Source organism: Nymphaea colorata, chromosome 3 (genome assembly GCF_008831285.2).
Source record: "Nymphaea colorata isolate Beijing-Zhang1983 chromosome 3, ASM883128v2, whole genome shotgun sequence".
NCBI classification, from domain to species: Eukaryota; Viridiplantae; Streptophyta; class Magnoliopsida; order Nymphaeales; family Nymphaeaceae; genus Nymphaea; species Nymphaea colorata.
The window spans coordinates 7,760,906-7,775,505 of NC_045140.1; the positions used below are offsets into that span (position 1 = coordinate 7,760,906).

General features: G+C 36.0%; 1 protein-coding gene across 7 annotated transcripts in view; it reads left to right on the top strand.

Annotated features, from left to right (window-relative positions):
- The window catches only part of LOC116251036 (protease Do-like 10, mitochondrial), a 28,990-nt gene that overhangs the window by 619 nt on the left and 13,771 nt on the right, over window positions 1-14,600 (top strand). For all 7 annotated transcript variants that reach the window (XR_007572909.1, XM_031625095.2, XM_050077024.1 and 4 more), the window contains exons 2-7: window positions 543-788; window positions 3,155-3,350; window positions 7,509-7,768; window positions 7,853-7,980; window positions 8,429-8,632; window positions 13,727-13,777. Coding sequence is in view for 6 of the 7 variants with exons in the window: in XM_031625095.2 (XP_031480955.1) it covers window positions 543-788; window positions 3,155-3,350; window positions 7,509-7,768; window positions 7,853-7,980; window positions 8,429-8,632; window positions 13,727-13,777 (1,085 nt within the window). In the remaining variant the exon portion in view is untranslated. The remainder of the gene's footprint in view (window positions 1-542; window positions 789-3,154; window positions 3,351-7,508; window positions 7,769-7,852; window positions 7,981-8,428; window positions 8,633-13,726; window positions 13,778-14,600) is intronic.

Sequence of the window (14,600 nt, forward strand, 5' to 3'; positions counted from 1 at the left end):
AATCCAAAATTAGTCCAAAAATCCTTCCTTTCATCACATTGTTTTTCTGTTTCATTGTGAAAATCACTGTTGCATATTTGCGTAGTCCATTTTTATTTTTTTTTAGAATTGCGTTGCAAAACTATGTAATGCATTTTATTCTATTTTATCTTACACGGAAGAATAACAAATTCGGTGGTTATTGGTTTTTTTTTTCCGTGATCGCGGTTGTAATTTGAAGAGCCTCTATAAAGCGGAAGGTTGAAAATGAAGTGTCGTGCTGCTCCTGGTTAAGCTAATTTCTATGACCCCTGTTGCTCTAAATGAAAGCCCATGTCGATGAACCATACTTTTCTCACTGAATGCAGACGAAAGATAGTAGAAAATATATACAAAATGATCCGTGTACAAATCCTTATATGTTCATTATTGCTAAGCCTTCTTGACTGTTTACATGACCTGACTCAATCTTGTTCCTGTCCAATTAACATGCTCTCTGTGATGTTATGCCATTTCATACTATATGCAATTTGTCTCTTGTTTCCTAACACATCAACATACAGGTTTTATAATTGGTGGGCGCAGGATCCTCACCAACGCACATGTTGTAGCAGATCATACATTTGTCCTTGTAAGAAAACATGGGTCTCCTACAAAGTATCGGGCCGAAGTGCAAGCTGTTGGACATGAGTGCGATCTTGCTCTTCTTGTAGTTGAAAGTGAAGAATTTTGGGAAGGAATGTGCCATTTAGAGCTTGGTGACATACCACTTCTGCAGGAAGCTGTCGCAGTTGTTGGTTATCCTCAAGGTGAGACTTCTAATTTTGAACATACCTCCTTAAAAATTTCAAGCTGATGCCCATGCCACTTGTAAACTAGAAACGACAGTTTAGCTCTATAAAACATGTTATATTTCATGAAAATCTGTTTGAGAACTGTGAATTTCACTCTTGTTGAACCTACCAGTATGATTGTGAAAACTTGTCTATGTCAAACGGATGCTACATTCTGATCCCTTTATCATATCCTCTTGCATATAAATCATATTGGAAATAAGTTGGCCACATAAATGGTTATATCCTGCATTTACGGAGTTGTCCATATGTTGTTTGCCTTCATATGTAAGGTTAATAACTTGTTCTTCTCTTCATAAGGAAATATTGATTCTTAATATTTTATGGTTTTTGCTATTCAATCTCCATGGTAAAAAAAAACTCTTTCTTAAACAATTGATGTGAATGTATCCTATATGAGGCTTGCATATGGCTTGAGCCCAGGCAGGGCCGACATGGAAGGCTTAAGACTGGCCACTAAGTGTTTGTTCCACATTGTGTAATAAGCCTTCCACCTCAAGCAAAAACACCTGCTCTCTCTCTCTCTCTCTCTCTTGGTGGAAAGTCTACCTGTTAGAAAGGCTACCTTTTTCAGTTGAGATCCCTTCAATTGGCCACATCCTACTGGGGTTTGACAGGTTCTAAGAGGGATCCATAGTGGATATCGTCACCCTTGCAGACAAGGATGTGTTCTTTGCTATCCAAAACAACAGTGATTATGGGGAAAACGTTTAAACTAATCCTATTGCTGAGATAAAAGTTTAAACTAGAGGGGATGAGTTGGTGCTAGTAGAGGGCCTCCAAGGGATGAATTCCAGTACTAGGACAAACCATGCTGTGAATGGGCATGAATTTCTAACTAGAGTTGCATCCCCAATCCCAAGCTAGAGGAGGATCTAGGTTAACAAGCAAAAACTCATGTCTATCTGATTAAGTGGTCTCTCAACTGCAGGCAGTTAAGTTTTTATAGATGCATTTACACCTGCATTTTTCCTATTGTCACCATTTGGCCAAAGTTCAAAGTTCAAACCATTACATTTCACCGCACAAGCAGCAATATGTTCAGAAAGTTTGTACAATCAATCAAAAGGCCATCTGTCCATGTGAAGGTGAAAGTTCTAGTCCGTCTATTACAAGTCAAAGTTAGACATGGTGCTATGTCACTATTAATCATAAACACAAATATCAACGATATTTTGAAATATCACATTCTTATTTCGTCTAAGTTATCCATTTAGACTTGTTATGAACCATTTTCTTATATCCTGGATCCATATATCCAATTTTCTTGGAAGTTGTATTTAAAGGCACATTTTTTTTTTTTTTTGTGATTATTGAAGGTTGATCAATTGAATTAGTGCTAAATTTTCTTTGTTCTTTATGTTCTTCCTTCACTACCTTCATTCAATTTGCTCTTTAGTTCTATCTGAATTGCACTTTGTGGGGATCTGAGTGAGGAGCTGTAATCACTGCATCAGGTCAGTTATCCCAGATGCATGTGAGCCACATATTGAGTGGGTCCCTTGGTTGGGAGCATCTATTAGGATTTCTTTGTCTTCCATTTCTGAAGCAATTTGTCTCTTTGATGCCTCCTCATCTAAGCTATGTGCACCTTGAGTTGATCAATGTGCTTCTCAAAGGTGGAGAACAAATTTCAAGTTGTTGGTGAGTTTGAGGTATCAATCTTAGAAAGATTAGCAACACTATGCGAAAAACTCTACTTTTCATCCATTGGTGGCTGTAGCAACTAACATTTTGTTCTGTTTCTCTGTCCAGGGGCTTAATGGCTACTTCATGAAAGTTCTTTGTTTATTTGTTGCTTACTTGTTGTCAGTTGACAACTCGACATTTTATTTGATAGCTCTGCAGCATGTCATTGAAGGCCTATTTTTGGTCTGTGGCTGAAAGGAAGTTCATTTTGCTATTGTATATCATTGTTGACAAACTACATCATTTAAATTGCTTGTTGTCTATACTTTGCAAGGCATGTAAAGCTTACTTTTATTTCTTCAGGTAAGCCTCAAGTTTTAGATTTCTACATTAAGGAATAGTAAAAGTATTGATAGCCTTTCTATAACTAGGGAGGAATATGAGAAGTGCTGATATACTTATTTTGCTGGACACACAAGGACATGCCACATTGCATAGGTTGTGTTGATTTTGAAGCAAAAAGAGGTCTAGTTAGCAGTTTGTATCTTCTTTCTTCATCTACTTAGTTTGTCTATCCCATCACATAGGGTGCAGCAACTATATCTATATGACTTGACCTCAGATAAGCTATTTCACATTTAGTAAGCTTGTGGCAAAAAAACTATGGGTTGCTAAGATGACTTAAATTGCAGGTGGAGACAGCATCTCAGTGACAAAAGGTGTAGTCTCTAGAGTTGAACAAACACAATATGCCCATGGTGCTGCACAGCTGATGGCAATACAGATAGATGCAGCCATCAACCCAGGTAATAGTGGAGGTCCTGCAATCATGGGCAACAAAGTAGCAGGTGTTGCTTTTCAAAATCTTTCTGGTGCTGAAAATATTGGGTATGTACATGTATTTTCTTTTAGTTCCTTTCTTCCACACAGACATGTCAAGTTGTTGGGCAATGTGAGACATTCCACCTAAACATGAAGCAGGGTATAAGCCTTGAAATATAAAATGTAAGCCTCATATGCTCATGAGAAAAGAAATACAGTGAATATTTAGAATGAAAACCAATATCCACTGCTTGTGGTCAAAATAAGTTTCTTGATGTTTCATGTTATAGGAATAACCTCAAGGCAATAACTTGAATCCACCTTGTTTGACAATTAAAGAAAACAATAATCAAGTGGCAACAGGTAAAACACTCCATGAACAGATTAAAATTATACGTTTGACCAGAAGTGTTAGAGCATTACATCCCCAAATATGTAAAAGACTTGAGCCGTAAGCTCAATATTGCAATGATCAACTAAAGCTAAAAACGTTGGGGTAAAAGAGAAAAGTTGAAGGCCTTGCTAAAAGTATGCTCGGTTAGGCTCTTTTTTGCGTTTCTTCGTCATTAAATTTAATTCAATGGTGGTTGTCATGCAGTTTGGTTCTCTGGTTAAGTGTATTCAATAATGCTTTAGAGTTCAAATCATCTATCTTAATGACTTTTTATGCTGAAAATGGTATCTCTCCCCAATTTACATGCCTTCATACCTCACAATAGAATGGAGTTGTCGAACGAAAATATAGGCAACTTCTAACTGTTGCTCGTACCCTAATGCTTCATAATTATGTACCTGCATACTTATGGGGCGATGCCATACTCATGGCTTGTTACCCGACAAATCGTGTACCGTCATCCTCCATTGATAACAAAGTACTGATTAAACTTGTTCATCCCAATCGAAGCTTATTTCCTGTTGCACCTAAAGTTTTTGGTTGTACTTGTTTTGTTCACATCCTTGGGCATAAACGTGATAAATTTTCTGCCCAAGCCATTAAGTGTGTGTTCATTGGCTATCCTCAAAACCAAAAAGGGTACAAGTGCATTGATCCAGTTACTCACAAAGAGTATATCAGTGTGGATGTCACTTTCTTCGAATCTCAGTCCTACTTTAGTTCTATTTTTGTGTCATCTGAGATGCCATGTCCTATTCCTCTACCTATTCTTCTAGTCCCATTGCAATCTTTTCCCTCTCCTGTTCCGACTATGAATAGGTTCCAGGACCCTCTATTGTTCTACACTCGTCGATAGGATCCCCCTCATGGTTGACCATCATAATTTTCTCAGGATGTGAGTTCCATTGAAGTAAGTATACCTGACATTAATCCTTCTCAGGATGTGCCTATAGAGCCCTATGAAAAAGCAAGAGACTGTGTACCATGCATTTTATCGCACAATTTGTTTCCATTGACCATCTTGATGACAACTTACAACAGTTCCTTCATGTTATGTCAGTCCATATTGTACCAACTAGTCATCAACAGACATTACTAGACTGTAAATGGCGGAAAGCTTTGCAAGATGAGATGGATGCTTTTTTACAGCGTGGAATTGGTTGATCCACCTTCAAATTGTGATATTGTTGGCTCCAAATGAGTATTTACAATCAAGTACTATTCAGATGAGTCTGTAGAGAGATATAAGGCTCGATTAGTGGCTAAGGGTTACACTCAGACATATAGAGTTGACTTCTTTGAGACTTTCTCTCCTATGAGCAGGTTGAGTCCTATTCAGCTCATTACTTTTGTTGCAGTATACTATGATTAGCCTAAGTATCAACTTGATGTGAAGAATGCCTTTCTCTATGGTGATCTAGAGGAGACTATATATATGCAGCAATCCACAGGGTTCGAGTGTAGAAAAGTGTGTCGTCTAAAGAAGGCAACTTATGGACTCAAACGAAGTCTCAGGGTGTGGTTCCACAAATTATCCGAGGTAGTTTCACAATGTGGATTTGAAGATTTCCTTTGGAACATTCTCTATTCATCAAAAAGACCTCCAAAGGTATAGTTGTTATGGTAATATATGTTGATGACATTATCTTGACAAGTGATTGTGATCAAGAAATTTCAGTTGCAAAGACTTTCTTCAGGAGCACTTTGTCACGAAAGATCTTGGTCACTTACGATATTTTCTTGGGATTGAGGTTGCACATAATAAAGAAGGTGTAGTGTTGTCTCAGAGGAAATATGTACTTGACCTACTGCAGGATACAAGGATGTTAGGAGCCAAGCCGGTTAATCTTCCTATGAATCCATGACTTCATCTACATGATAATCAGTTGGAGCTAGTGGATTCACGATCTTACAAGTCTCTCATTGACAAACTTCTTTTATGTCACTGTGACAAGACTAGACATTAGCTTTGTTGTTGGGAAGTTAAGTTAGTTTATAGAAAAGCCTAGAAAAGTCCATTTCGATGTTGCGTTGATGGTTTTGAAATATCTAAAGTCATCCTCGAGTAGAGGCCTCTTTTTTAAGAAAGGTGAATCTTTAGAAATTGTTGCTTACAGTAATGCTGACTATGCATGGTCTGTTGATGACAGAAAATCCACTACAGGCTTCTGTATCTTTGTTGGAGGCAATCTCATATCATGGAGAAACAAGAAACAAAATGTAGTTTCTAGATCAAGTGCAAAATTTGAATATAAAGCAATGGCTCAAACGGCTACTGAGATGACCCGGGTTAAATTTATGTGAACAAATATGAGTATTCATGTTTCTCTTCCTATGAAAATGTATTGTGATAACAAGGCTGCCACCTACATTGCAAATAATCCAGTGTTTTGTGAGAGAACAAAGCACATAGAGGTGGATTGTCATTATGTTCGGGACCTTATACAAGGAGGTGTTGTATCTACGGTTCATGTAGTTTCTGAAGATCAGACAACAAATATGTTTACTAAGGCCCTTCCGATTGATGATTTTTTTAGATGTTGTGACAATTTGAGTATGGTTGATATCTATGCTCCAACTTGAGGGAGAGTGTTGAAATTAGAAAGTTTATGTTTAAGTTTGGTAGTTTTCAGATCATTTAAAGAGTTAGAGTATTCTTTAGTCATTTTATGTGTCTCTCATGTGTAAGGAATTCATCTGATCCCTAATCTCTCTTTAAGAAGAGATTAGGGTAAAATAATGAAAAATAGATTGTTCGTCTCTCTCTCTCTCTCTCTCTCTTGTTTCTTCCTCCATCGTTCAACATTCTTGTTCTCTCTCTTAATCTTTCCTTTGCTGAAACTGATCGTGGGTTATAGTTTGATATCCAAAACCTAACACTTGGGACTTGAGAGGAATTTCAGGCATTGTCACAAAAATCCTATCCATTTTCGAAAAAAATCCGTTTTATGCTTCAAAAATGAGTCAGCTGAAAAAACCCGTTTTTTGAAAAAGACACCAAAACAAAAAGAAATACCAAAAAAGCACAACAATGTGATTTTTTGCGTCTTTGGCTTTTTCTTTACTTTTTTAATTATTACACTTTATTTTCACATTTTATGCATTTTATTTTTAGGTTTCACCTTTTTTAATTTTTTTTTTAAAACTGGCTGAGATTTTCCTGGGATTTCAACTTTGCTATGTAATACCTGAGAAAAACCTCACCATTTAAAACCTGTGTTGTGACAACGATTGTAGGACATGACATGATTCTGATAGAAAGAAGTAAAACCATGATATGTTGCTAACTTGATATAGTTGGCATGTTAAACTTCAGTTACAAATTGGGCCGAAGATCTAAATGAAAGGATAATATCTGGATATTGTCTTTATTGGAGGAAGGTTTGTTTCATTGACTACCAAGAAACGAAGAGTTTTTGCAAGGTCAAGTACAAGTATATAAGCAGATTACGGAGCCACAACATCAACTAAATAAGAATTTACTTGGATTCAACATCGTTTGGATGAAGTTGGAGAAGTTTTGCACTTTTATCAGTTCTTTTCATAAACAAAGGGCCAATAAGATTTCAATTTTGATTTAATCTCATACAGTACGGTATAACAACACACATTAAAATATATCAAATTTTTACTGAGGGGCACTTAAGTTTTTTAACTTGCTTTCAAGTTTGAGCTGATTTCGCTATTTCATGACTTGAAGCAGAAAGAATATCCTGCACTACCTCGATACTCTGGCATTTACTTCTCATTTTATGATCTAATGTGTGTTTTCCAAGTCAATTCTGGTTTATTCTTTTCTAATAATGTTTGATTTTCTGTTTCCTTGTTAGGTATATAATACCGGTACCTGTGATCAAGCATTTTATCAATGGGGTGGAAGAAAGTGGAAGATATACTGGATTTTGTTCTTTGGGTATTTCTTGCCAGCCTATGGAAAATGTACAACTCAGAGAAGAATTCCAAATGCAGCCTGAAATGACGGGAGTGCTGATTAGCAAGATAAATCCTCTGTCAGATGCATATCAGGCTCTGCAAAAAGATGATATTATCCTTTCATTTGATGGAGTTCCTATAGCAAATGATGGAACTGGTAGATTTTCTTGCTGTCCATTTTGCTTTTTATGAAGTTTAATTTATTTATTCAATTTTTAACTCTATGCTGTTGTTACTGCAGTTCCTTTCCGGAATAGAGAGAGGATAACATTTGATCATCTTGTTTCGCTGAAAAAGCCCAATGATACAGCCCAACTAATAGTATTACGAGGTGGTGTTAAGCATGAATTGAATGTTACACTCCAACCTGTAAGTAAGACCTGTATTGAATAAACATTAGTGTCATTGTCATGTTCTGGTGTCTTTGTATCAGTTGATCTCTTGGTAGTAAGTGGAGTGTCACACAGCTGCTATTGTGAGTGTCTATAGAGCACAAGTACATTAGGACTTATTTTAAGCATCAGATTTATATTACCATTCTGTGATCTTGCAAAGGTCTTCATGTCAAGTGTATGTATACCAAGCTCATTGCGTGGTCATTATTGAAATTATGGTTTAGGATGTGATGGTTAGAGTACTTGATCGTTATTGAGCTGCTATGTGCTTTGTTACGGGCAAGTTGTTGGTGACTTCTGCAGGTTCATTAGGATTCTACTTCTTACTGGCTGCGTCTCATTAGAACTTTATGGATCCTCTTTGCTGCTAGATTTGCTATTTTCTGAATTTTAGTCAATAACAGTGTTTGTTCTCATTTTAGTTACAACCACTGGTTCCAGTTCAACAATTTGACAAATTGCCAAGCTACTACATTTTTGCTGGCCTTGTGTTTGTTCCTCTGACACAACCTTATCTTCATGAATATGGAGAAGACTGGTACAACTCCTCACCTCGTCGTCTGTGTGAGCGTGCACTAAGAGATATGCCAAAAAAACATGGCGAGCAGCTTGTCATCCTTTCTCAGGTTAATTTGCTTCTGCCTATACAATTGAAATTCCTTTTCAGGTCCTGTTTCTTTTTATCTATCTTTGCAGTTGGATTTTTCTAGTAGATCTGCTCTTCCTTTCTCACCTTCAAGTTACAAGTTCTAGAATATATAGTACATACATAGTTTTTAACTTCTCAATTATTAATTTAAACGATAGTACAAATATAGTTTTCGGGTTTTTATCGACGAGATTTTGCTCGGGTATTTTTTCGGCAAAGCTATTTTTCTTGGGAAAATCTTGCCAATTTTTGAAAAAATGAAAAAAATCAAAAAGTTCGGTAAAAATAAAATAAATGAAAAACTAATGAGGAGACATAAAGAAATGCCCAACTAGAATGATAAATGAATAAAAAATAGAGAACTTTAGAAAAAAGAAAGGCATCCAAGGCTCTTCTATCCCTTGTAGTGCAGTAGATAGAAATTAAAAAAACTAAAAAAAAAAAATTAAACATAGTGTGGTGGAGGAACATGCAGGCAGGTGGCCTCCACATCTCGAAGGAATGCCTTCTTCCACTTCTTCAAGGAGCAGCAACCAAAATAAAGTCATAAAAGAGGGAAAATGAGGAATGGAAAGCCCTAATAATGTTTGAGCAAGTCCAAAACCACCCTTTTTAAGTCCTCTTTTTGACTTACACTGCCCCTTACCTTTTTAAAAAGAAATAGAGCACCGGCAGTTTACAGCTTCTAAAAATTTTGCAAAAGCAACGAGACTGCCTCTTTCTGAGCGTAGGATTAAAAGGGGATGAAAAAAGCGCACACACACACACACACACACACATATATATATATATATATATATATATATATATCATTGTCACATATATCGTATACGGGTATTATATAACGAGGAATTTCTCGGGTATAATACGGCAATATTGTATATCTCGCGAAAATGTCGGCAAATTTTTAAAAAGAAAATAAAAAATCCTGGCAATTATATAAAAATAAAATAAATCAGAAATAAAAAAAAAAACATTGAAAAATGACTAGATAAGCAACAAATTAGAATTAGAAAATGAAATCTCACGGTTTGGCAAATACATAACTAACAAAAGTTTATAGCCTTCGTGGCTTTACAACACAAATGAAGTCATTCTTCACTTGGAAAATGAAAAAAGCATGTCCTAGTCTTCATCCCAAGAAGTGGAGTCATCTTCTTCATTCCTTGTATGCCTTGAAATTCTGTCTCACTTTCATCAACATTTTCCTCTTTTGAATTTGAAGACAAGTTCGCCGTCTCAGTATTTAAATTTTCTTCTTCATAAAATGGGTTCACATGTTCAATGTAGATAGGATTTGCATTGGTCTTCTTCAATTCTGGAGCCATGCTTTGCAAATGGATATTAATTCTAACAAAGACCAAATTTCTTAATCTTGATGGTGCAAGATTGTTTCTTTTCTTTGTGTTAGTAGCATCAAATGCACTCCAATTTCTTTCACAAGCTGATGCGCTGCATGGTTGACTTAAAATTTTGATTGCTATACCTTGAAGCACAGGAACAAAATAACCAAACGTCTCCCACACAAAATTGAAAAGTAATAGTGCATAACCAATCATCAATGTTGAAAACTTAAAAAGAAAAGATAATAAAATGAGACTTGCGTGGATGTGCAGTATGAATAATAGTCATGGCTAATCCCTTGCGAAACAATGTAGGATCTTTATTATGATATTTGAACAACTCATTAGCTATTTCAGAATAATCTTCACCAGAAACAAGTTTTTTTGTCACTATGTCCAAACCCTCATGAACTTCTTCATCCTTTTTTACCATTTTATTCCAAAATAAATGAGGATTTAAAAAAGCAGCTGCAACATGTATCAGATTGTAAGTTACGATTCAATCTCCTATCAATTATTTTCCAATATGGCATATATTTTTCCTTGTTATCCTTACTTGCAGTCTTTATAGCTTCTTTTGCCCCATCAAGTGCCTCATACAAATATCCCATAGTGGCTCCTTCTCCATCTACCATTTTCAATACTTTCACCAATGGTTCAACAAACATGATTATTTATTTTTCCATATTCCAAAAATCTTCATTTTGAATAAGATGTGTAATATCTCTTGGATCATCTTTTTCTACTTCTTCTACATGTCTCCCATCATTTGAGGCAACCATGAACCTCAAATTTTCTTATTTTAAAATAGAATGTAAACAAATAAAATGAGAAGCAAACCTTGTTGCAGTGGCCTTTTCAACTTTTTTCCCTTTTGTGTAAGTTCTCATTATATCTAAATCTTGCTGCTTATTGTATATGAATTTGACAATTTGTCTAGCTTTTTTCATGATAGATGCCACATTTTCCAAAGTATCAATATCTTCAAGGATTAAATCAATGCAATGAGCAGCACATGATGTAGTAAAAATATTAGAACACATTTCTTCAAGGATAAGTTTTGCCTTTCTGTAATTGCTTCCATTGTCTGTCACAATTTGTATTACATTTTTTGACCTATTTCTTCAATAGCTGAAGATAAAAATTCAGTTATAAGTTCTGCATTTTTAGGAACCTTTTCTACATGTTTTGTTTTTCAAAATATCGTAACTGTTGGACAACTTACCAACAAATTTATGTATGATCTGCTTCTAATTGTATCCTTCTAAATATCTAACATAATAGTACACCCATATTGTGCCCATGTAGCTTTCGTTTCTTCAATATATGCTTCAATCTCTTTCCTTGCATCATCTAGTAGCCTTCTTCTCGCTGTTTCACTACTTGGTGGGAAGTATCCTGGGCCATGCTGTGAAACAACAACAACAACAAAATTCTTAAAATCATTCGATCGAAGTGAGTTGAATGGTAGATTGTTCATAGCCATAGCTTTCAAAGGAGCCTATCAATATCGTCCTTTTCTTGTTTTTTGAACATGTTTGAAATTGTTTGATGTTGTCCTCCTCCTTTAGTCAATGAGTTTGAACCGGAAGAACCTAAATATGCTCCACTTCCACTTGAACTTATTGGGTGGCTTTGCATTTTTTCCTTTTTTGTAGGCCTCTTGGTAATACCTTGACAAGCTTTAAGTCTATTTATTTGATATTTTCTGGCACATTCTGACATACGGCAACATCATGACATTGAAAACCTGATAAATGGTACTTAAACAGGATGATTCCTCTTGAATATTGTTCTCCACAGAAATTGCAAACCAATTTTCCTTCTTCGTTTCCAAAATATATCTTTGCCTTTAGGCATGATTAAAAATTTAGCACCACCACCTAAACCATTCAACAAGTTAACAAATTAAGAAAGAATCAAAGAACTTCGTTCAAACTTCTAAGGACTTGCAATTAATCTGCAGTTGAAATCCTGTTACACCTTGCAAAAGAACATATAGATGAATAAAACAGAGCCTATGATTGCACGATTCTAAGTTTCTAACATAATAAAAGTATACAGAGCTAGCTTACGTCCCAACACCATATAAAATTACAATTTTAAAAACCTCAAAGGCTCAAACAAATCATAACCTTTGTAGCTGAAAATCTATACAACTTGCATATAATATTTACATTTTAGAACCTCAAACAGATCATAACAAACAAACAGATTATAAACCTAGCTTACGTCCCATAAAATGAAGAGACAAACCGTTGATGCTCGACTCCCGTCAGCCTCCAGCACTCCCGTCGATGCTCGATTCCTGTCAGCCTCCAGCAACTCCCGTCGATGCTCGACTCCCATCAGCCTCCGGTGACTCCCGTCGACCCCTCCCAGTGTTTGTCCGTCCGACGACTCCCCTCAAAACTTCAAAGTTCAAAACCCACTTTCAAGTTTCACCCGAACGATGATTTTGATTTCGATTTCAACCTAGGCCCTTTTTGCTACTTAAAAGTACCTTTTTGCCATTAAAAAAGGTGATCAAGTTTAAAATAAACCAACTTTTCTTCAATATTACATGTGGTGCCATTATTTAAAAAACACATCTCTCGCTTAACAAAAATTTTCCGTTCGTTTAAAAAATGCAAAAAATATGCATTTTTTTCGCTTTTTTTATTTTCTGGCGTTTTTCTAAATGCATCTAATTGCAGTTTAATTCGTCGGACTGTTTTTTTGTATATTTAACGCGTTTTTTCGATTAAATACACGTTTTTTGTGACAATAAAGAGAGAGAGAGAGAGAGGTGTTAGACACTTAGATGCCTCGTTGCACCCGCATCGAAGTTTTTTTGGACCTTGCTGCATCCCTCACCCGCACCAGCACCCCGCACCCATGTGAGATAGGGCATCAGATTGGTGGCTTAAGTAACATGAACTCTTCAAAATGGATGACGCACCTAAGTCATGTTAGGTGTGGCTTGGGTGCTTCTCAAACGCGACAACAAACAAATTGCTCTCTTTTCCATTGATTTACTGATAAAACCATAATTTTATTAATCATTAATTGCTATTTTTATTGTTTATGAACAATTTTATTGCTAGTTCCATTTTTTGTAGACAATTTTATTTGTTTGTTTATATATATATATATATATATATATATATATATATATATATATATATATATATATATATATATATATATCCTTGCATGGCAAAATGCAGCACTCACACCCCGTTCCTATGTGACGTAGGTGGTAGTGTTGAGATCCGAGGGTTGTGCTTTCTTTCAAGAAGTGTATGCTCAATAGATCTTGTATCTTTTGTAGGTCGCTTACCTCTAATTTTATTCTCCTTATATTTTATTTCTACCTTTCTCTATTTCTGAATCTGATTTTTCAAGGCCCTGTTTTCTCTTCTTATCTTTATTTCCTCTCTTAAATCTGATATTTGAAAGGCTATGATTTTTTATGTTCATGTGAAATCAGTTTTTTTTCTTGTCTTTATTTGTTTCTATTGTTCTAAATATTTGTGGTTATGAAATCAAACTTATTCATATCTGTCTGCATGTATCTTCTGATCTTATACTTCAGGTTCATCAAGGTATAACACTGCCAGTTTGTCATTCTCCTTGTGGCAGACTTCCTGCTTGTTATTGGCATTGAGGGCTTTATTTTAAACTCCCCCTTCTCTGCTTCAAAAGTTTCTTTGTAACCTATCTGATTACTGATTATGTGACTTCAGGTGCTAATGGATGACGTCAATGCTGGGTATGAGAGGTTAGCTGAATTGCAGGTGCTTTCTCTCTCTCTCTCTCCCCCCCTTCTCAGATGCGCACACACACACTCAAAATATGCACATTGTGGAATGTTGGGGTGTGCTTGAGTTAGTGCAGGAGAACGTCTGAGATTTTCTCCCTTTTTCCTGTTGCATCCCTAGGGGGACGACAAAGTTTGGGACAATTCCTCATTTTGAAATTGATTTAATGAGGGTGTCATGTGCTGCCCTCCACTTTGACTGATTGGGGATTGTATGGTTGAGACAGAATATCTAAGGCCTTTCCTCCATCAGCTTGGCATGACCTTATGGTTATGAAGAGAAACACTTGCATGGAGAGAACCAGGGAAGCAAAGTCATTAGAGGCAAAAACATGTACACCGACTCCTATGTTCTGGCATTCACTAAAGTGATAGTTGGCATAATATTATCTAAGTATGTCTTATGCTCAATTTTTTAAAGTATCCATGTTTTCATATGCAATACCAAGTCTAAAAATTACAGTCCAATCCAAATATGATTAGAAGAGATAGCTGCACGAATCAGATTCTATTGGTGTGATCCTATGCAGATTATTACCTAGTGCCTGACCTGGATAAGCTGCTTCACTAGTACATATAAGGCCTGTAACAAAAACAGCACTAATCAACATCTACTGCTCATGGATTGACCAAAATGCGACCACATATGCATACCTATTTAGTCCACACATACCTGAAGTGTTATGTGACATGTACATGTATACATACGCATGCACATGCACTAACTCTTGACTTTCGTAGATACCCACAGCATGCACGTTAGTATCTTGGCACTAATGTGGAACCACGGTGAATAGCCT